At 47.0% G+C, this 23,857-nt stretch overlaps 1 protein-coding gene across 1 annotated transcript in view; it reads left to right on the top strand.

The window, feature by feature from the left end:
* CD151 (CD151 molecule (Raph blood group)) overlaps positions 1 to 23,857 on the top strand; it is a 39,271-nt gene that overhangs the window by 7,390 nt on the left and 8,024 nt on the right. The window contains exons 2-5 of the mRNA XM_075047852.1: positions 10,495 to 10,615; positions 16,601 to 16,704; positions 17,865 to 18,056; positions 22,786 to 22,860. Coding sequence (XP_074903953.1) covers positions 16,621 to 16,704; positions 17,865 to 18,056; positions 22,786 to 22,860 — 351 coding nt within the window. The 5' untranslated portion in view covers positions 10,495 to 10,615; positions 16,601 to 16,620. The remainder of the gene's footprint in view (positions 1 to 10,494; positions 10,616 to 16,600; positions 16,705 to 17,864; positions 18,057 to 22,785; positions 22,861 to 23,857) is intronic.

Consider the following 23,857-nt stretch of genomic DNA (forward strand, 5'->3'; position numbering starts at 1 on the left):
AGTGCTGAAACACCCTTTCATCTGAGGTCAGTCATAGGAGGATTATTTTCTGTGCCAGAATTGCCCTGGTTACTTCCAGCACGAATTTTAGAGTTTTATCTAATTTCTTCAAAAGCAAGAAGTGACTTTTGTTTTCAGGGTTCCTCATCCTTTGATATCCTAGAGGGACCTCATTTTCACAGTGGGCATTAGTACTGACCGAAACTCAGGTCAAAGTGAAGGTAGTTACTCAGTTTCTTCAGAAACTTTTGGCTGTGTTGTTCCTGGATTTTCTCTTGAGTATTTTTTGCTTTTAGTGTTTAAGGACTTAGTGAGTGGCTTAACCTACAAATGAACCATGCTGTGGACTGCTTTCCCCCTCCTGCTCACTAATGGCATGGGGTGTGTTGAGACGGATAATGAGTCTGCCCCACGCTGGATGTTTGTCATGTTCCTGTCTCTTACACACAGAGGAAAGTGCTCTGCTGGTTTCTGCTAAGCTCAAAGAAGTAGTCTGAATGCTGAGTATGTGCCAGTAACATTTGGAGAGGCTCCTGATGGAACAAAGTATGTGGTTTCTCCCATCTCCTGAAGTCTTCTTGAGTCTTCCTGGTGTTTGAGGGTTAATCCAGGGTGTCCGACAGTTGTAGAATGGACTACTTTTAGCCTTTAAAATTTTAACCTTTAAAATGACAGGAGATCAGATGAGATGATATGGTCCCTCTTGACTTGAAAATTGACCTCCACGGTGGGGGAGTGGTGGGGAGGATTAAGTTTCAAACTCCTTTTAGGCTTTCCTTTAATGAAGCTTGTTCATATAGTGCTAGGGTAACCTGAGGGTGGGTTGGTGGAGAAATCCTCTGCAGGATTTCCCAGCTTTGGTTGAAGTCCAGCTAGTTTATGCTGGCCTCTGTTAGAGGAACCCTTTCCCAGTTACTTATTCCTGCCAGCTCTAAATGAAGTGGATGATATGCTGAGGCAGACTTGCCAAAGTTTCTGTACTGTTTATAGCTCTGTACCCTTCATGGAGGCCTGCCCTTTGCCTGTGTGTTTATTTGAAGCAGCGGAGAGGACCCAAGCAAGCCCAGCTCCCTTTTCCTGTGTGCAGGTCTGTATACAGGCTGGTGGAGTGAGGTGTTTCAGGGAAGTGGTTGATGGCTTGGGGCTGGGGGATTTCTTTAAAACTTGTTAGCATGTGCTCTGGAGTCAGGGACTTTTTATCTTTTTCCCTTGCCCCCAGCCTTGGCAAAGGGCCAGCAAATAATTGCCTTGGGGACAGCCCTTGCCTCCCAGTTATTTATTCACCTGCTGGTTGCCTCCCTGTCAAGTTTGCAGGCTGGCCTAAGAACAGCTGCGTAAATGGTTTTGGTGGAGTCATTAAAACCTGCTACACAAGAGCAAGGGGGAAGGAGGAGGAATGTTTTATTTTTGGCTGGAGGATGTTTAATTTTTACTGGAAGAATGGTCCTTTTCAAGGCAGCCTTAAGCAGCTTGGATTGAGCGTTGTTTCCAGCATTGCTCCTATAGCAAAAGGAGACAGCTAGTTCCTATGAGCCTAGACTTTCAGCTCTGGGAAATGAAATGTCACTTAATTTGCCCTTGACTGTGCTTGATATTTGATCTGACTCTAGTAAAGTGTTTTTAGCTCTGGTGAGGAATATAACTCCTCAAAGCATTCAATGATCACTCCAAAACACCCTCAGAGACACAGACATCAGGGATATATAAGGACTGATGGTCAGAAGAGACTTCTTGGCCATTCCTGGCGCTGCTGTTACCGAAGTGGGTAATTCCAGGCACGAGAGTGTTCCCACATGAGGTGGCTGTCCTGGGTAGGAAGGGAGGCTTCTGAAGATGGCATCGATATCTCTCTAGCTGCCATGCTGAGGTGAGAGCTGCTGTCACCTCGTTCTGTGGCTGCATGATGTTCCCTTTTGTCGGTGCACTGGGGTGCTGCAGGGTGCATTGCCCCGTTCCTAGAACCAGAGGTACCAGCACTATCACTGACATGCTGAGAGGTTTCCTCTGGCATGGGCGGCACCAGTCCTGAGCTAATCAGCAAGACAGCTGAAGCGATAAGACTGCTATCCTTAGTTTCCACTGTCAAATCCCTTCTCAGCTGCTTTTAAAATGTGTTTTTTGTGGAGTCGAAACTGAAGCAGGCAGCCTGGGAGAGACCTGTGGGCTGACTCCACAGACTTTTGCATTGCTTGTTTACACTGCAGAAAGCAAGAACAGGAACAGCCTACTCAAAGCAAAACAAGTTTTGTACAAAAGCTAAAGCTGGTGCCAGCATTTTGTGCACTTCTTGCTTTGTACTGTCTGCAGTCAGGTGTGTCAGGCACAGGTAGGGCAGTGCTAACAAGTAGCTTGAAAACTTTGTGTTTTACAGCTTTGCGTTCTGCAATGGTCTTCCAGAGGACAGAACAGCTCAGTGGGTGGAGGATGGGTGTTGAGATGTGAGGAGAGCAAATCCACCCCTTCTCTCTGCTGGGGGAGTCACTTGATCTCTCTGTGCTCCTACTATATCATGCTACCTTTTTTTTCTTTGTTGGGATGCTTTAAGGAGGCAAAGGATCTTTCAGGCAGTGAGATTATAGAACGCTGTGTCAAAGAGAGGCTAGAAATGTACCCTGTGGTGACACACCAGCTGCCTGCCCTCTCTTCCAAAAACTGCTGCACGTATTTTAGATGGTGGGATTAAAGTCCCACGATTCGTTCATGAGCCTGGTGAGGTGAAGATGGTGGCCTGCCATGGGATATGCACCTGATACTGTGGGTAGGTAGAAAATCTACTGGTTTTTAGCTAGTCACTTTTTCACTGCACAGATTTGTAGGGAATGAAACTGAAAGTACCTCTGCAATGAGACTGCAAACAAATTTTGAGTGACTGTGCACTAGCTACGACACAGCATGTGTTCTTAGGTTAGTATTTGCCCTGAGCTCAAACCACAGTGTAAAAACCCAGCTATTGGTAGAGACTGAACAAATGATTATCATCGCTGCATTATTTGGAGAGCGCTTTTGTCGTGGTTTAACCCCACCTGGCAACTAAGCACCATGCAGCCACTCGCTCACTCCAGCCCCCCCCCCCCGGCCCCCCCCCAGTGGGATGGGGGAGAGAATCGAGGAGGGGTAAAAAAGTAAAACTTGTGGGTTGAGATAAAGACAGTTTAGTAGGACAGAAAAGGAAGAGGAAATACTACTACTACTAATAAGAGAATATACAAAACAAGTGATGCACAATACAGTTGCTCACCACCCGTCGACTGATGCCCAGCCAATCCCCGAGCCACCATGCCCGCACCAGCCAACTCCCCCCAGTTTATATACTGAGCATGATGTCACATGATATGGAATACCCCTTTGGCCAGTTTGGGTCAGCTGTCCTGGCTGTGTCCCCTCCCAACTTCTTGTGCCCCTCCAGCTTTCTTGCTGGCTGGGTATGAGAAGCTGAAAAATCCTTGACTTTAGACTAAACACTACTAAGCAACAACTGAAAACATCAGTGTGTTACCAACATTCTTCTCATCCTAAATCCAAAACACAGCACTATACCAGCTACTAAGAAGAAAATTAACTTTATTGCAGCCAAAACCAGGACAGATGTGAACTGATGTACAGAATTGCCTGAGTAGGCTTTGTGGGAGCTGGGAGGATTTTTAGTGCTTATTGGCTTGGTCCTAGTACTGGCATGGCTACACGGCAGGGAGGTTTTGTGAGCACTCCCTGAAAACACTGAGGACCCAGTGGCTTTGCTTCTCAGAGCTGAGCTGAAAATGAATGTAATGAATAGGAAGGGATCAGGCGGAAAGCTGATTCTGCACAAACTGTTTTGTTTAGAAATGCGGTATAATGCTACTGGTAAGTTCTTCAGTGTGGACAAAGCCCTGCTTAAAAAAAAAAAAACATATGCAAAAAAACCCCACAATGCCCATGAGCAGAGTTGGGAAAATAGAATTTAAAATGCCAATAGTAGGCTGCAGTGAAGAGTTTGTCTTGTCTGTTGGCTAACCCTGACCTATCTGAACTATTGTTCCTCATCATGGCAAACCCTCATTGCTATGAGCTGTCTGCAAACACACGCCAGGCACTGATTTCTGGTGCTTCAAGAGAGAGAAAAGAGACGGTTATTGTTCCTCTCCTCAGTTCAATGACTAGTGAAGTGGTTCCTGTGTATAAATAGCGTAAAGTGCTTCGGGATCCTTCAGGATAAAGGAGGCCTTATGAGATACAAGAGGATGTTGTTTGATGCAAGAAGGAGTTCCCGTTGGTCGCGCAGTGCATGCTGGTCTCTGGCCTGCCTTCCAGCTCCCGATGGGGACTGGGTGCTTGGAGGGGCCATTTGCTTCCCTGGTCATCCACTTCTGGAAGCAGCACATGGGGGCTTTCTGCTCTCAGGATGTGGCTGGCTGCATATGTTTTGTTAGGACCAGAAAGCCCTGTGAAGGGTTTTTTGTTTGCTTTGGAGTGGAACAGTGCTAGAGCACAGACACATGCAGTCCTGGGCATGCTCTATCGCTCTTTCTTTCAGTCTCATGCTTTCTTTTTCTTAATGGTTGTGAAATTGGTTTTATGCTAAGGTCCCTTTTATCTTCAAGGATCCCGAAGTCAGCCACCACCTTGCCTAGGTTTGACTAACCCCCTCATAGAACATTTAATTCGCAGGTATGTGTGTGGTGCTGGACATGTGAACCCTTGCCGAGTCTGAAATGTATGCTCATTGTTACTTCAGTAAGTCCCTCCCCTGGGGAGTAAACAGTCTCAGGAAAATTAGCAGAAGGGCTAAGCGCTCTTCTGAGAGACAGCTCATGTCTCAAAGAGCAGATGGCTCCTCAGGTGTATTAGGCACACAGTTCCTCACTGGACACCTGACTCTCATCAAAATTAGCAGGAGTTAAGGGTCTACATCTCTCTTGAGGGGTCTATTCAAAATGCAGCAGCTCGAGCCAGGGTAGAAGAAAGGAGGGATTTGGCAAGCATCCCAAGGGGTGACAGCAGGACTGTGATGTGCCTGTGGAGATGATTCCTAGACCCAGACAGTGTTGAGGTGAGATCCTCCCAAACTCCCAGGATGGAATCTTGCTTATCCTCTCTGAGTCCTTCAGAAAGGTGCTCTCCCCATTGAGAGGTAGAGCCAGGCAGGGTCTGCCAAAGATGGCCAAGAGATCTTCCTTCTTGTTGAATGTAGGTGGCTTTCTAAGTTGTCTCCACTTCTCCCAGAACCACTGTGCACCTTCCTGGTAGGAGTAGGTGATGTGGCTAGAAAACATTGCTTTGTATTCCTCACTTCTCAGCAGCCCCTAAAAGGCTTGGGGCGAGATCCTTTTGTGCTAGGTACTGTACCGTCAATACTTCATGCCCTCAGCAGCACATCATCAGTTTAGACAACAGGCAGAAGGAGATAAAGACAGTTTCCAAGCTGTGGTCTGGGGAATCTCATTCAGCAGTGCCAAATGAGTTGAGCGTCCGTGTAAAGGGTCAGGGAGGAGTGTTTTGGACCAAAAACTATTCTGTGTGCCTGCTCCACACACAAGTATAAATGACAATTCCTGAGAAGGAGCTTTTTTGCCTCACTGGATGTCTGGCTCATGTTTTGCCTTCTCCCCAGCCCTAGAGGCATGAGTACTTTGACTTTCCAGCATGTTCCAACAAGCTGAGGTGGAAAGCAAAACATTCAGCTTTGCGTCCTGGGTTGGCTTTCTCTTCTGAAAGGGCAGGAGTGGGGGAGCAGCATGAAGCAGATGGATAAATGGTAGGGCACAAGGGCTCCTTGAGGAGAGTTTGGGCCCAGCCATGGGACTGAGGATGCTTCAGAGCTATTGCTTGCTTTACAGATGATTGTGCTGCCTGTGCCTTCCCTCCACTCCCCAGTTCCTCAGAAAGCTCTGTTGTTTGATCTTTAATGATTCCAGGGCTTTGTTTGGCCTGCTTCTCAATGGCTGAAGTGCTGGGATTTCCACTGTTTCTCTCAACATGTTTTTGTGGTCTAGAGGCTACACAGTAATGTGAATCAACAAGTTTCTAGCTCTTACTAGAGCATGCCTTTTCATAGGGAATGGAAGCAGGGGTAATCCAAGCTGATTATAAATGAAGGTGTGTTGCCCATACTATGCTAGGTAAAGGCCTGCAGGAACCTCCCCTTGAAGATAATAGGAAGTTAAAATGGTTATGAATTGTGTTAAATTTGATCTGCTAATAAAAAGTAACTTTTTCTCTTCCCAGCTGGTTTGCAAACATCCCATTATCCCACCCAGGCAAGTCAGGAAGTATTACTGTTTCCATATCCCGGTACCAGCAATAGATAGGAGTTTAAGCCTTAGGCTGTGAAGTAGGTTAGTGTCAGGGTGTAGATCAAAGGGTCATTAATTCAGTGTCCAAACAGGTTAGGGAGGGAGAATTGGTATTCTCCTCTCCATCCTGTTGCCTGCAATGCCAATGGAAACAGATTGCAGGGAGAATTGAACCTGCCTGCTGTGGGATGAGGATGAGATGGCTGAGGATGTGGCAGCACAAACGACTGCAAAAAGTTTGGGACCCTCTATCTTAGAAAAGCACTGGACAGAGGGGATGCTAGAGGCCATTTTCCAGTACAGCTGCCTTATGCAGCCTAGCTGCCTCCACAGAAATGACAAACCGTAGGATGACACACCAAGGTTAGAGGGACGGTTTGCTAGCAAGGGCCCTCAGCCTGTTGCTCTGCAATGTGCTGGGTGCACTGGAGCACACTTGAAGTCTTACAAAGAGGAGCCAGGGGCTCCTGAGGTAATAGGAGCCAACAGAGAAACACTGGTGAAACATGTCAAAGGAATTAGGGTGTGTTCCTCTAAAAAGATGACACTGCCAACGGCGCAGCTGAAGTGCCTCCGCACCAGTGTATGGAGCATGGGCAACAAACAGGATGAGTTGGAAGCCATGGTGCTGCTAGAAAGCTATGACCTACTTGCCATTACTGAAACTTGGTGGGACAAATGACTGGAGTGCTGCTGTCGATGACTACAAGCTGTTCAGAAGGGGCAGGTGAGGAAGGAGGGACAGAGGGGTTGCCCTCTATGTCAAGAAATGGATAGATTGTGAAGAGCTGTCTCTGAAGAATAGCCACAAGCAGGTTGAAAGCTTATGGGTAAGAATTAGAGATCGAGCCAACAAAAGGAACCTTGTGGTTGGTGTTTACTACAGGCTGCCTGAATCAGGGAGAGCCTACTGATGAAGTCTTCTTACTCCAGCTACAGGAGGCTTGCAGGCTCTCATCCTGCTGGGAGGCTTCAACCACCCCAACATCTGCTGGTAAAGTAGCACAGCAAGCTGTAGACAATCTGGGAGACTCCTGGAGTGCATTGAATATAACTTCTTAAGCCAGGTAGTAGACAGCCCTACCAGAGGGGATGCGTTACTGAACCTGTTGGTGACCAACACAAGTGAGCTAATTGGTGACATCAGGATTGGAGGCAGCCCGGGCTGCAGTGATCACGCACTGGTGGAGTTTGCAGTCCTGAGGGATATGGGTCATGCAAAGACTGAAGTCGGGACCCTGAATTTTAGGAAAGCAAAATTCCAGCTGTTCGAGGAGTTAGTAGGACCCCCTGGGAAACTGCCATCAGTGACAAGGGAGCAGAACAGAGCTGGCAGATCTTTAAGGATGCTTTCCATAAAGCACAAGAGCTCTTGATTCCCAGGAGTAAGAAGTCAAGGATGCCAAGAGACCGGCACGGATGAGTCGAGACCTGCTGGTCAAGCTAAAGGGCAAGAAGGAAATGCACAGGCAGTGGAAGCAGGGACAGGTGTCCTGGGAAGAGTATAGGGACATTGCCCAGTTGTGTAGGGATGGGGTCAGGAAGGCCAAGGCGTGGCTGGAGCTGAACTCGGCAAGGGATGCAAAGAATAATAAGAAGGGATTCTATAGGTACGTCAGCCTGAAAAGGAAGGTCAAAGAAAGTGTATCCCCCCAACGAACATGACTGGCAAACTGGTAACAACAGACGAGGAGAAGGCTGAGGTACTCAACTTTTTTGCCTCAGTCTTCACTGGCAATCTCTCTTCCCCCACTTCTCGAGTGGATGGACCTTGAGGCAGGGACTGGGGGAGCAAAGTCCCTCCCACTGTAAGAGAAGGTCAGGTTTGAGACCACCTGAGGAACCTGAACATACGTAAGTCTATGGGACCTGATGAGATGCATCCCAGAGTCCTGAGGGAATTGGCTGATGTAGTTGCCAAGCCACTCTCCATGGTACTTGAAAAGTCATGGCAGTCAGGTGAAGTCCTCGGAGACTGCGAAAAGGGAAACATTGCACCCATTTTTAAAAAGGTTGGAAAGGAGGACCCTGGGAACTACTGACCTGGCAGCCTCACCTCTGTGCCTGGGAAGATCATGGAACAGATCCTCCTAGAAGCTGTGTTAAGGCACGTGGAGGACAGGGAGGTGATTCGAGACAGCCAGCATGGCTTCACCAAGGGCAAGTCTTGCCTGACCAACCTAGTAGCCTTCTATGATGGAGTGACTACACCAGTGGACAAGGGAAAAGCTACGGGTGTCATCTGTCTGGACTTTTGTAAGGCCTTTGACACGGTCCCCCACAACAACCTTCTCTCTAAATTGGAGAGATATGGATTTGATGGGTGGACTGTTTGGTGGATAAAGAATTGGTTGGATGGTCGCATCCAGAGCATAGTGGTCAATGGCTCAAAGTCCAGATGGAGATCAGTGATGAGTGGTGTCCTTCAGGGGTCCGTACTGGGACCAGTACTGTTTAATGTCTTCATCAATGATATGGACAGTGGGATTGGGCGCACCCTCAGCAAGTTTGCAGATGACACCAAGCTGAGTGGTGCGGTTGACACACCCGAGGGATGGGATGCCATCCAGAGGGACCTGGACAAGCTCAAGGAGTGGGCCCATGTGAACCTCATGAGGTTCAACAAGGCCAAGTACAAGGTCCTGCACCTGGGTCAGGGCAACCTCTGGTATCAATACAGGCTGGGGGATGAAGGGATTGAGAGCAGCCCTTTTGAGAGGGACTTGGAGGTTCTGGTGAATGAAAAGCTGGACATGAGCTGGCAATGTGCGCTTGCAGCCCAGAAAGCCAACCATATTATGGGTTGCATCAAAAGAACTGTTGGTCAACATGTTGAGGGAGGTGATTGTTCCCTTCTACTCTGCTTTGGTGAGACCCCACCTGCAGTACTGCATCTAGCTCTGGGGTCCTCAGTAGAGGAAAGACATGGACCTGTTGGAGTGGGTCCAGAGGAGGCCCACAAACATGATCAGAGGGCTGGAACACATCTCCTGTGAGGAAGGGCTGAGAGCGCTGGGTTTGTTCAGCCTGGAGAAGAGAAGGCTCTGGGGAGATCTTATTGTGGCCTTTCAATACTTGAAGGGGGCTTATAAGGAAGATAGGGACAGAGTTTTCAGTAGGGCCTGTTGTGACAGGACAAGGGGTAATGATTTTAAACTAAAAGAGGCCAGATTCAGGCTAGATGTAAGGAAGAAATTTTTTATGGTGAGGGTGGTGAAACACTGGAAGAGGTTGCCGAGAGAGGTTGTAGAATCCCCATCCCTGGAAGTGTTCAGTGTCAGGCTGGATGGGGCTCTGAGCAACCTGATCTAGTTGAAGATGTCTCTGCTCATTGCTGGGGGTGGGGGTTGGACTAGATGACCTTTAAAGGTCCCTTCCAACCCAAACCAATCTATGATTCTATGATAAATGTAGTAAGGTTGTAGAGAAATAACTCCTGTTAAGTTTGAAGGCACCTTCCTGTGGCTTCTTGCTTATCTGAGGGAAGTACTGTGCATTTACTGGGAGATTGAAGCCTTGCTCTAGGAGGGCTGGCAGTGGCAGGTGAATTCAGGGGAGCTGTTTTCCAGCAGAGCCTGCCATGGTGCTTAGGACCTGTGTCTTGATTATGCTTCAGCAGGGACAGACGCTGAAGAAAATGGTGACTTCTAGCACACCTTTCTCTACAGGGGCCCTGCTCTGGTTCACACTCTATATCCTGGGGCTCGTATGCCCTGGGAGCAGAGGATGGATGTACACAATGAGTTCTGGTACTGTCTGCCCACCTCTTTCCTCTTCCCAGGCAGCTCCCATGGGAGGGCTCGGGGCAATGATCACTTCAAGGCACTAACACCAGCTAGGGCTTCACACTGCACAGAAGGGTCTTCTTCCTGAGCTTTCTCATGGAGTTACTTTCAGGCCTTTTGCACCAGAATGAGCTGTTGTTGTGGTGTGTACACAGCCATGACAGAAATGATAGCATTTACAGGTTGCAGCAGTGAATATAAACCTGTTCTAACCATCAGAAGGTCTTCATGCCCTTCACTGCCACAGTTTGGCTCTCCTCCATTACCCAGTGCACACTTCGCAGTTTAATCAAATGCATTCATAAGGTGTATTCTGAAATCACATGCTCTCTATTAAAAGGAGGACTTGATGGCAAAGTATATTATCTAATATTGATTCCCAAAATAATCTTTGACATAGTTAATAATTCTCTGCATCCTTTTCTTTTCTTTTTCAGCTTTCTGCTTTCCTGAATCCAGCAGAGGACCAAAACCAGCAAGAAGAGAGGGGGTGGAAGAAAGCACTTGAAGAGGACTGAACATTTGCACTGGTGCTGTGAGCTGCTTTGGTGCTGAAAGGTCAGTGTCAAAACTGTTGACCCATGTTGGCTGTTCATTTGGTGTAGATAATGGCACTCAGTAGTTTTGTAAATTGGAGTTCTTCACTTGCAAGCTTTAGCGTTCCTTTCTTGGGAAGGCTTTACTTAATGACTTCTGCCTGCTTTCTGGGCTGTGTGAGGCATGCTGGCAAGTTGATAAGCAGCTGGAGACCTTTTCTGAGGATGTTCAGTGGGTAGGTAAAGAGGTGGTGGTAGTATTTTCATCTTACAGAGAGGGAACTTAGAGAGGTCATGCTTTCAAAGGCTGGAGTTCAGCCCTACTGGAGAATGAGTTTGCTGAAGATAATGGGTTATTGGCCCACACCTCCATTGGACATACCAAGGGGAGAATGTCTGCTTTGTTTCCTAAGAGCAGCCTCAGGGCCAGCATTATCTGGGCCAGCTCAGATAGACTCCAGCATAGCTGAACCTTGCACTCTAGGCCAGCAGCGTGCCCACTGGGTGCATGAGGTGGCTGTATTGGCAGGGGGCTGACAATGTTGGACTTGGAGCCCTTTGGGAGCTGCACTTTCATAGCAGCATAGTCTTTCTTGTGTGTGTTGGCAAAGATGTTAGAACTTATCTAACTTCTGGCATACAAGTTATCTATGAAATAGACATCACTGGTATGTTGGATACCAATTTTCTTGCTATCATTTAAAAATCAATACTTTAAAATAATGATGCTTTTAATGTCCTGGAAGCTATTTCATTTGCTTTGGCATTGTTTCTTCCCCATCCGTCAGATGCTGCTTTAGGGCAGGTTGTGCAGAAAAAGCCTGCAGGCCTGGCTTTCTTTGCTGTTTAAGTACTAATTAAGTACTGTTACTGTGCAAGTTGAGGCAAAGGTACCAAGCAACGTCTGTGATGACTAAATGAATGTCTAGCCAGCAGGAGTGTGTGTGTGTATGCCACATGCTTTCTGAGCTGGGGTGTGGGTGTGTGCCTGTATGTGCCTTTGGGCCTGCAAATAAAAATACAGTGGTCTGATGTGGGATAACCAGAGCAAGTCCTGCCATTGAGATTTTAGGTGGCTCAGCACAACAAAACAGCTCTTTGTCCAGTGCTTGTGTTCCCAGATGCTCAGCACCTGGAACTGGAGTCAGACTGCTCAATTTCTGATGCTTTCCCATTGTCCGGTTTGTCCTAAGGGTTCAGTTTCAGTAGGATGAGAGCCCAAGAAAATCAGGCCATGGAATGGTTTCACTTTTGAAGTGACCTCTGCCTTGCCTGGCAGTTGTTCACTGTGTGTTCTTACCCAGCTGAGAGGTTGTGGCTTGCAGTCAGACAGGGCAGAATGAGCTTGCTCTTTTTCTTTTTTCTTTTTTTTGAGATGTTTGAATAGGTGGGTCATCCTTTCCTCCTTGCTCTTCATGTAGGTGCTTCACTATTACTCCATTCTCTTGTACTTCATTACTATAAATCTTGCAACGTTCAACGTATTTGAGCCAGCATGCCTCGTAAATGGTTGCCAAAATTGCTTTACCAAGCAATCCTCTCATTGTAAGTATGGATTTTACTAACTCCAAAAGAGGTTGTTCCAGTTGACTGGCCAGAGTAGCCTATACTGGCAAAAGCACTTTTGAGGCAGTGAAATTGTGTTGTTTTGAGGTTTTTGCCAATACACCAGTCACCTGGAGCCTGTCATGCCTTACAGCTGGCATTTCTCTGTCAGCAGGGGTTCTTGGTGCAGATCCTTACAACATCACTGGGTTTAGAGAAAGGTGAGGGTCCTGCACTGGGGAGGAAGAGCAGAGGCAAGGGACAGACTAAAGGACTTGCCCAAGGCCATGCACAAAGTCTGTGTCAGAGTGGAGAATTGGATTCAAGCTGTTCAGCTCCCTGTTTCTTGAATTAATCTTCAAACTGTTACCTCTCCCTTTCATGTGCAGGCTCTGTTGCACTAAGTTTGTCCTTGTTTTTTCCTCCCATCTTTGTGCATTTTGTTTTAGTTAGAGCATTATTTCTCTTTGTCAGTTACATTGCAGTGTGTGTGGGCATAGTAGGAACCTGTTGTTGATTTCTGGTGAATTACATAAAAATACCTCTCTTCATTGTATGACTGAATTTCACAGCCTGTATACCATGATTGCTTGCTTAAATTTAAGTTGCTGATGAAGCTACTGTCTATTGGACTTGATCAAGTGAACTTCATTGTGGAAGTGCTTTTGGTCTTCTAACCATATTTTCAGTTAGCAAAGCGCTTCCCATTATGAAGCTTATGTCTAATTAGTATGTTTTTATGCATTTGTAAGTACATCTCTGTGGCATAGCTCGCCATTTTCTGTCCACTGGAGAGCTCGTTCGTAATTGTTGATGTGATTCAGAATAGACCTTCGCCTTGGTGTTTTAAAATAGAATATAACCATGTGTGTTAATTAATGTTGCTGCTTCTTGTCTGTTTTCAGGGGTGATTTGTGTCACTTCTGAGGGTTTGTTATAAAGATGACTGAAGGCAAGAGACCCTGGTCACGTCAGTGAAGTCAGGATGAGGCTCCCCCTGTTCATCCTGGTGCTGTGGCACAGATCAACACCTCTGTGCTTTTTGGGACCACAAGGCTCACAGCCCAAAGTCACCCTTAGCCTGCAAGGCAGATTGTGGCTCCCCTCTCCACTGACTGGGCTCTTTGGGAGAGGCATTTCACTGGTGTCTCCTGCCCTCACTTGCTTTCTCTGAAGACCAGCATAGCTCTCTACAGCCTGAGCCTGTTTTTGCAGGCGACAAGAGACAGCAGGCCACCCTGTGTGAGGTAAGGAGCACAAACACATGACTTCCAAAAAGAGGATCTGGAGAGAGCTGCCTTTCCCTGAATAGCTTGCTGAGTGAGTCATTAAGCATGCAGAGGCAGCCAGTGCCATCAGCTCTGCTCCTGGCTAGGAAGGATAGATCAAACGGGACAGCCCTGATTGTTTTCTGATTCATGGCCTGCTGTCCCTGCGTGAATCACCATGCTTTATAAACCTGCAGCTGTTCCCTCCCAGCTTTCTGGAAACAGACAGATCCTCTCCTCCCAGTGGTGAAGCCGAGCTGCCTGAAAGGCCTGTATGCAGCGCTCGGTGGAGCAGGACCTGCAGTCTTGTGGGGAATTTCAGACTGTCTGTCATCTGAGTGCAAGTACGATCTCAGCTGTGTGTCTGCCCAGTCCTCCCCCAGAACAAGATGCAGCTTGGTCTAGGATTTCTGAGTTCTCAGGTCAGAAGGAGGGACAAGTTAGCATCCCTCGCTAGGGCCCAGCACCTGCTGTATGGTAATATGCGGAAATACCTGTAGTGGCTTTTTTTTGGTGGGGGACATACTTTGAGGAGGAGGAGGAAAGGTTCCTGAAATCCTCTGGAGCAAGAGGGGAACTGGGCCAATGAGCCAGCCCAAGGACAGTAAGCATTGGTAATGTCCCCTGGCTATCAGTGATATGAACAGGGGTCAGTCTCAGCAAACCTGCGGTGCATTTTCCTCTACGTACAGCCCTGATGTTAGAAGGGGTGGGCAAAAAGCCAAGTGCAGCCCTTAGAATCTGTTACTGGAGGGCATCTCTCGGGTCTGGGCTAATGTATCTGTTTAGGGCTGTGCAGGCGTGTGTGGCTGTGGGAGCCTGCCTCGCTGCTGCCATTCCTGTTCTGTGGCTAAATGAAGCCTCTGGGAGCTGTAAATCTGTCACCTTCCATGAACATTGCGTTCACAGGGCGTCTTCTCATTGAGAATTTACAAGTCTGTTCAGTGCATACGGTACCACCAGCATCCATTCCTCCCCACTGCCCCAGGCCTTTTTGTGCTGCCACATGGTAATTAATCTGAGCATTGCTGGAGGTTCTGATCTCTTCTGAAGATAAATCTGAAAAGTTATTCTCCTTGATATATGCCACCATCTCAGAGCTGCTCCCTTTGCCAGTGAAACAGCCTGCTGCTGCCAACTGTTGTTGCCAGATGTTATTCTAGAGAAAAATGTTTTCATGTGAAATGGCGATGGGGGACAGGCATGGGTGGCACTACTGGCAAGTTCTCACCCTTGCCTTCCCTGTTAGCTCCATTTATTAGTTTCTAAAGCACAGGCCTCGCTGGGATTTTCGAGTGGGCTGGTGTGAAGCAAAAGGAAACAGTTCCCTGCAAATAAAATACAATTATGCTGCAGAATGGGCAGCTGCTGTTCCCGGCCTTGGTTCATCTGGTTCTAAAGCCAGATGTTAGCAATGTAGCGGCAAAGATAATACCGACTGACTGACCCAAACTGATAGCCCCTTGATGTGCGGCCTGGCTGTGCGTACCCATTGCTTGGTTTCTTTACTGTCAGGTGTTTTGCAGTGGACTTACCAAGGTAGATAAGTGTACTGTGTGGCTGGGTTGCAGCTGCAGTGGGTCCCCAAAGGAAACTCATGTCACTTGTGGGCAGAAGTTTTGTAATCTAAGCAAGCAAGAACTCCATGCCTCTGGAAAAGGGGAGAGGCTGGTTGCCTGCCTGCTTCCAGGGAGATTGCCACTTTAGGAAAGCGTTTTGCTCTGATATGAGTGCAAGATGTTTGCGTTGTTCCCTGCTGGCTGGTAGGGGAGGAAAGGGATGATTTTTTTAAATTGAATGCAAGAGAGGTGGTGCGGATTTTATTGCACTTCTGTAAACTGCCTCACACCGGTGATGCTGGAAGTAATGCTCTGCCTTTGTCCTGTCTGCCTAGTCAGGCAGTGGTGAGAACATTTTTTGGAGAGGTTCAGACCTTCTGGCATCAACAGGAGGCAGTGAAGTGACATGGAACTGCACTTGCTGCAGACCTACTTCTGAGAAACCTGCTCAAGAGTGTAGCAGATATGTAACACTGCACTGGGACTGACCCACAACGAACTCCCATTCATTAGGTGTCTGCAGTGGCGTTTTATGCTGTCAGATCATCTGAATCCAATGGTTAGGTTTCTTCCTCTTAGTAGCTGGGATAGCTGCCCTAGGAGACAGCTGACCAATGAGAAGGACCATGAGAAATAAGTGAGTGAAGAAGAAGATTACTCCAACATATTGCTGGGGTTCAAAAGGATAGGGTATTTGAGTGGATAACAAGTACATTCCCAGTACAGTTGTAAAGATTAAAAATAGCCCAAACTTAGAGAGGGATCTATTTAAGGCTGTTGTAACTAATGCCAGTAAGGAAAGAATATTTTTTGGAGACTGATTATTCCCTAAATGTCAAAGACAGAGGTTTCTGTTGCTGCCTTCAGAAGCAGCAGTTACAGGCTGCACTCAGGAGCCAGATACTGGGATTTTCTGTTCTGGGATTGTAGCATTCGCTACATATCAAGGTGCCACGCTTAGATCACTGGTCGGCCCGGACCAGGGAAAGAGACAGATAACACACGCAGTGTGAGCGCCAACTTCCGCCTTTTATTGCGCCATTAATTCCTTTTATACTAACAAGGGGAGGTGGGGTTACAGGTACATCACAAGGCTGCGACTAACCCTCTAACTTTCCGTGACATCGCGAGATCTTCCGAACGCTGACCCCTACATGGGATTTCATTTATTTCAGTTCAAACAGCAAGAAGTGAGCATGAACTGTATTGAAGTTTCGTCACTTTAACATTGATCGCAGTTCATGGTTTTGGCTTGACCACTCACACAATGGTAGCTCTGATCCGTCCACTGCAAGTATTGATCTAAAGGAAAATGAGTCTCCAGAAGTGACAACAGGATGGGGAGAGAGAAGGAGGATGAAGGCAGTACAGCAAGGCCACATGCTGGTACTGTCTGCCTCCCTTTCACACTGTGAGGTCTCATGCTGTGTAGGTCACCCAAATGGACACAAGAGCTCTTTATCTAAACAAGCACTGTCTGACATCCCTGAGGTCAGTTGAATGGCTTGCTCACTGGCTTACTTCAGCAAAAGGTTGGAAGTTTGAGTTCTTGCAGGAGGAGAGTAGTAATGCCAGCCTTTTGGGAGAAGAGGTGAGATGACTGACTGACTCAAGCTTTTCTGATTTTTTTTTCAGGAACTTGCTGAGCCAGAAAGATGCGTGAGTATACGGAAAAGAAGGAAACATGTGGCACCATCTGTCTCAAGTACCTGCTCTTCATCTTCAACTTCTTTTTCTGGGTAGGAAACTTCAGTATATTTCAGAGGCACTGAGATGGCACTGCAGTTTTGGTGTCAGGGGTGCAGAAATCTTGGGCTTGATGAAGTCTTTGGCAAAAAGTGCTGATGTCAATAAGACACAGATTTTGTCCTGTGGAGTGAAATCCCACCCCTTGGGCTTGCCTGCCCAGGCTGCAGAAGTTATGGTTTGACACTGTAGTCTCTTGCTCTTTCTAGATCATGTTACCAAGTATAGAAAACAACAGGGAACCTGAAAACATGCTTTGTTTTTTCACCTGGCTTGCTTTTTCAGGGAACCTGAGGACTCCCCTGTGTTGCCATTCCTCCTCTCAAAATGGCAGAGGGAGTCCTTGCAGTGGAGTGGGACAGCTAGAGCAAGGATAATAAACACCTTCTTGCAGCTGGGTCCACACTAGAGCTTCCTAGAGTTGTGCTTTTCACCAGAAAGTTACTGATGCCAAATGATTGTTTTTTCCTTTGCTGCCTGGGACAGAGAATTGGAATGTCCAGGTCAGACCTTTAAGGAAAACTGTCTGAGCTTACTAGAAGCCAAATAAAACCCTCTGGAAACATAAGGCTTGCAAAGAGAGAAGGGACTGTTAGGAGTCTGGTTGGCTTCTTCGTGTTCATTTGCTGCAAGCGTTAGAGTTTAACCAGCCAGGCTGTTTAGCTCCTTGACTGCTTTCTCCCCGGATGTATAGTCTAGGAAGGAGATATTGGGCATGGTTGTCATTTATTGGTAGTATTGCTCCCTGACAAACAGTGGAAAGCTTGCTGATGTAAAGCTGTTTTCTTCCCCTCTGCTGCTAGGTAGCACCCCAATAAATTAGATGGTTTTTTTGTATTTGCTCAGATAACAGTGTGGCTACTTTTGGGAAGGCTCTGGTCCAAGTATGAATTGCTGTGCACAGGTAGATGCTTCAGACAGCTTGCATCTCAGGCTGTCTAGGGTGCTAAACTAGCCACCTTGAAGCCCAGCCCCTCTCAGTGCACCAGAGGTCCTGGTGAGACCTCTGAGAGGTCCTTCCTGTAGTGTAGATCATTTTTGGCTCAGCTTGTGGAGCTGAGGCATGTCCTGGTATCCCAGTCCAGTTACTCTGGGAAGTGAGAAAGTTCACACATCAGATGCCCTTCATTTGCTTGCTTCTATTTCTACCCAGCTGGCTGGTGGGGCCGTGATGGCAGTGGGTACCTGGACCCTAGCTGAGAAGAGTGACTACATCAGCCTGCTCTCCTCCAGCACGTATTCGGCAACTGCTTATATTCTGGTGGTGGCTGGGGTGGTTGTCATGGTTACCGGCATCCTTGGTTGCTGTGCCACCTTCAAAGAGCGTCGGAATTTGCTAAGAGTGGTAAGTTTTGCTTGCTTATTTTGTTTGGGGGAGGATTCACCCCATTTTCTCTTGAAACATGCTGCGAGGTAGGGAAACATCTTGGTTGTGTTCTGTACCAATCTTATTTGTCCTAGAGCAAATACCACTAAAGGCCTCCAGCTCTGAACAGCAGTGCTGCCCTTGTCCTATGGGGCAGTTTCTACTGCAGAGCATTTCCTTTCATCCACCCAAAGAATGTGCTTACCACTGTATTGTTCAAAAGTACAAAGTATAGTCATAATACGTATGCTTTGTGTGAGAACGTCTATTGAAACTACTCAAAACAAAATCTCATGGCTTTTCTCTCTTCCTTCTTCCCTGCCTATCCCATATTCTCTTTTGGAAAATGGGAAGAGAGAGGAAATGAGAGACCTGTAAGAAAACTGGCTTTTAATGACAGTAGATTCAAGCCAAATTAACAAGCTCTTTTGCTTGGTTGTTAAAAATCAGAACATTTTGAATGAACGTTTTCTTTAGTTGCAAAAAAATTATTTTAGTTTTGTTTCCATGAAAAAAGGCACACTGTTTTGATAATGTGCCTCTTCTTTTACACCTTTCCTTGTGTTACTTCCTGAACTCCCTGCTCACCTCCTTACACTGAAGTTTTTGACCAGCCCGAGGGTTTCTATTCCACTTCCTCCCTCTCAAATCTCCTTTTCAGTGTGGAGTGTGGCAGCAGTTCCTTTTAGTATCTGGGCTACAGTGGTGAGTGTAGTGACTGAAATAACAAATCAGTGGTTCTTTGCTTTCACAGTTACAGAAAAGGATACTTCAGCAACTCTTCACCAGCTCCTTTGCAAAGCCTCATTCACCTGACTGTCCCATTTTCCCTCTTTCATTTGGATAGAGGAGCAGAAATAGGAGTTGTGAGCAAGCCTGGTGCTTGTACCACTGCTTTGAAGGCCTGGTAATCCCTGTGAGAGGCAGAGTAGGGCTAGGAAGGGAGAATAAAACACAGAGGAGGACACAGTGAGTGCATTGCTGGTGCATGTTCATTAGGCTTCTGGTCCGTAGCAGTCCATTTTGGCCTTGCTTCACTTACTCTCCATGCCGAAGAGATCTCCCTTTGTCTTTTTGCCTCAGCCAGAAGCTATGGATGAAAATCCGGTGGGGTTTTCTTTGTTATTCTGCCACAGAAAACTGATAATTGTCTCTTCGGAACAAAAGGTCATTCTCTCTCCTTATACCACGCGTCCTTTTGGAGTGGCTGGTCGTGACAGGTCTATTGTCTCTTCTTGCTTGTGCTCTGCTTTGCTTGCTGGTGAGTAATCTGAACAAGAGATAGGGCTGTGCTTGCCAGGGTTGGGTGAGCCTGGCTGAGGGCTTTTGCCAGCTCTGAGCTCAGACAGTAATCCTGACAGCTTCACAGTCGGTGCCCCGGGGTCTGTGCCAGCCTGTCCCAATTTCTCTCTGTACCAGAGGCCCACATAAATATGGGAGGGAGCACTGTAAGGAGCAATCTCCACTCTCCCCAGTGCCTCCTTGGTGCTTTTAAAAATCAAGTATTGACAGCTTTGGGTGCTGTTTGTAAAATGCATATCTGATTTTTAGCTTGTTTTTCTGTTGAAGGCTCAGGAAGCTGTGAATTTTTTTGCTGCCTTTCTACCTAACTATGAGTTTTATGGGTTCACTTCAAGGCTTTTCATAGTATTTCATTGCTCATTGTTCACAGCTGTCCTACTTTTTTTGTGTCATTGCTTATTTGCCTTCCTCATGTCCCTCCTTAGCTGGGTGATCTGCTGAGGCTTGGGCAGCAGATGTGGAGTTTCTCTGGCTCCGTGAGCAGGCATGGCAGTGGATCTGCAGTCTGGCTGGCCGTGATGCTGCAGTCCAGCTCTTTACAAGCACACAAACCACTACTATATTATGCTTCAGTCAAGATGCGTGCTTTCATACACAAAAGTATGCAAGCAGGATTCTTGGGAAAGGACCCATTGAATAGAAGACCTTGTACGTAAAGAAAGAAGGTGGCTTTCTTCAGGCTTGGCCCTTCACGCTGCCACTTCTAGTTAACTACCTTGGACAGGGAGAAGGCAACACATGTCGGTTATGATTTCTGTTCCTGCTGTTTTTCAGCCTGGAGCCCTCCCACTGAAGTGAGGTTGCTGCTTTAGGGGTATAGTTGCTATATATCTCTTCTCCAGGTAGTAGAAAGACCTCTCCAGAGAGTGATGTGGATTGTAGGGGGGTTGAACCATGCTTTGGGTTATTCAGAGAAAACACACTAAAAGCTTGGTGCTTCACTCAAACAGTTGAAGCTGGATGGAAGAAATCTGGACCATGTAGGTCTTGAGGAGACACCAGATAGTCCTGACTCTGGCTTGGAGCCAGAGTAAGAGTAAATTTTGCCCAGAGCCCACCCAGGTCCAGGCATATGTCTACTATAGGCCTTTGGGTGATCCTGCATTTCTGACTTCTTCTGTGGCCTTTGGGAAGTGAGTAGGGCATGTCCCTGCAGCTCCATGCCAGAGCTGGCCTACTCCTCCCAGAGCAGACCTCTGTAAGAAAGCCCTGCAACTCCTGATGAAGAGCAAGGAGAGCAGCCCTGTGCTCTGTGTGTGTCCAGAGTGAAAGCTGCTCCTCTATGTCAGGATGATACTTGGAAGCGGCCCTGAGGGAATGATGAGACTGAGATAAGGATAATGATGCAGTGTATCCGTAGAGACAAGTTGGATGCATGGGTGGCAGATGCACTAACCTCCCTTACAAAGTTTTACAAGAGCCATGTGACTCAAATTTTTTAAGGTCGTCTGGATACATGTTTGTTTCTATCCACCGTAAGCCAGCACGAGTCGAGCTGTGGTGACGCAACTCAGCTCTACCTGAATGCCTCTGACATGACAACACAGAGCAGGGAAAAACAAACAAACTTTCCAGTTCATTGATTGTTCTCAGTATCCTGCCACCCTCCTTGGCAGAGAGATGATGTCAGAACAGTTAGGGCATAACTAGGTTCCAACTAAAGAAAGCCAGCCTTTGTGTCAAGGCATGTCAATCCTTTCTTGCCCCCTTTCAACCTCCTGCCAGTGTTGGGACCAGCCTTTAGCTATCCCGAACTCCACTGTGTGACTCATTCCCCTGGTATGAATGGGTACCTTGTATAGGCATCTGCAGAGACAGTCAGTGTTTGGTCGCAGTGAGAGTTTGGGGCTGGGGAATGAAAGTCTGAGATTGTGTCCTCAGATTAAAACCCAGTCTGCAGATAAAACCCAGCTGTCTGTCCTTCACAGCTGCTGAATCCCAACAGGAGTGAAAGAGGAAGCCTGAGTGTTTGTGTCTGTGTCATTTTACTCCTGCAAAGGAGCTTGCAAATACCTAGTGAAGAAGGGTGCACAGTGGGAGTGTAACCCTTGTGCAACAAAAGGCATCCATGCTGTGTAGGTCAGCTTGCTATGTCCAGGTCTTCACTGTCCTTCTTTGTGCCAGGGAGAGATGGTTTGATGTCCAGTTACATTTGCCATTTGCTTCATCCCTTGGGAACAGCTGTTTCTTAAGGTCAGGGGTAAAACAGAAAATGGGAGATATTTTGTTTGTTCTGTGCTGGGGAGGCCAACTCTTACAGGGATTTAGCATGAGGTCCTTGTTATGGCTGGAACTGGTGTCTCTTCAACTTTATCTACAGAAAGATTAATTTAATAGCAGTCATAGAACAGCCTGGATCTGTAAAGAAACTGTTCATTGCTGACCCGGAGCAAGGCAGGGGCTGTGTGTCAGGACAGGGGTTCTCCCTGAAAAGCTTGGCCTTCCCAAGGAGAAAGTAGCCACATCACCCTCTGTCTTCAGGCCTGCCCAGTGCTTTTAATCTAGTACATACATTCCTTCTCATAGGTTTGGCTTCCCTTCCTGTTTGTGTATAGGAACAGTGCTCCCAACAGTTTTCTGTACTGTCCATTTGATTCTCCTTGTGGTAAGCAGGGCACATCCCTTTCCATTTCACTGCCATTAAGCCCTTTTAGGAAATACTCATGTTCTCTTCTTAGTCTTCTAAGAGCTCTTCTCTCTTTGGTTTTGAGATACTGAGCTTTTCCCTTTAGATCCCAGTTCAGCAGAACATACAGTCACAGTCCTGAGTGTGAATCAGTGCTAAAGTCCATCTGCTTCAATAGCACCCTTCATCCTGTCGTTCAGCCCCACAGAAGTCACTGGGAACATAAACCTATGGTTTATGCTTATGCTTAGCTGGTCTGCTGTATCCTTGGTGAAATGGGCCCTTTGTTGCTTTATTGAATCATCATTATAACATATGTTGCTCCTTAGTAACTTGGTGAAATGCCCTAAACAATATCAAAACAAGCAAAAGTTTCAAATTTTTATATATTGATGTCAGAATCAGATGTTTTCTATGATATTGAGTGTAGTCATCAGGTTATCCAGCAACCGCTTTCTTTTGTCCAGTGATCTTATCTCAGTTGCCTGCACTTTTCCATTCTCTACATCCCTCTGGCTCTGTGAGTTAAACTCACACTTGCTGCTGCTTGTCTTCAGTTATCCTGTGGTTTGGGGGGTTTTGAGGTTTGGGGTTTTTTTAACCTGTGGGATTGTTCCTTTCCTGCCCTATTGAGGTCTTAACCCCAGCCCCTGCCTTTGAACACTGCTGCAGAAAAGCATTGATGAAGGGAATCATGCATTTTACCAGCTAATGAAAAGCTGGCTCCTGGCATCTCCTTACATTCTGTTCTAATGTCCTGCTTTTCACATTATTTTACAGTACTTCATATTGTTGCTGTGCATTTTTCTCCTGGAGATCATTGCTGGAATCCTGGCCTATATCTACTACCAGCAGGTGAGTGGACATTGGTCCTTAGAGACTCAAACCAGGGAGAGAAAACAGCTGGTTATCATCTCATTTTTCCAGCCAGAATTGGGCTTGGAGGCTTGAGACCTAGGGTCTGGTTGTGGTTCACCTTTCCACATGTCTGTACTCACTCCCCTCCCCATACAGAAGACCTTGGATTATTTACTGTTTTTGACAAAGTGGTGGTGGTTACTCTAGGGAGGCTGCTCAGCCTTGCTGCTCAGCTCCTTCCTGTGGTTCACCTTTGTGTGCTGTTTTTCTGCAGAGCCTTGTAGAGGACAATTTTTGAGGCTGTGTAGATCTAGGAACTCTCCTAATGCCCTTCAAGGCATAGTGCAAGCAACTGAAATCACATTAGTGCCATTTAGTATATTCAGGACATCAGTTCCTGCTGCATCCAGCAAGCTAGATGCCGTGCTTTTGAACTGGCAAAGATAATGAATGGTCCAGCAGAGAGGTCCTTTCAGGTCAAGAAGTTTTTGAGAGCTTTACTTAACCAGGGCAGCTGAGGGGCTGGAAAACAGTACAGGCTCCCAACAGCTGCAGTTCTAACTTGGCACTTTTTGCAGTTACAGAGAGCAGAGGCTTAAGTCATCACTTGTTTTCAAAGGGAGTTTAACCACCAAGGCAGAAACAGCCTGCAAAGTTGCTCTCATGTCTGGAAATTGATTGGAAATGGCAAATTAGGATTGTTGTCAAGTGGCTGTCTGAAAAGCAGCTGGACATCCCATCTTGTTGGCTTCACTGCCAGGTTTCCTTGCTATTTGTTTTTCTCTTAGGCCTTCTGTGCTTTGCCTTACTAAGATGGGCACTGGTGTTTTGCAAGGAGCCAAAGAACCGTACTGGCTCCTGCCAGGGGAGATCAGTGGTATGAGCGTTCATGTTTAACAGGGAAAGATCAATCCCGGCAGGTGTGGCAGAAAGCCAGTGTCTGTCCGTCCATCCATCCATGCAAAGGCACGAGGTTCATATATGACAACGGATG

The sequence above is a fragment of the Buteo buteo genome, chromosome 16, assembly GCF_964188355.1.
Source record: "Buteo buteo chromosome 16, bButBut1.hap1.1, whole genome shotgun sequence".
Lineage (NCBI taxonomy): Eukaryota > Metazoa > Chordata > Aves > Accipitriformes > Accipitridae > Buteo > Buteo buteo.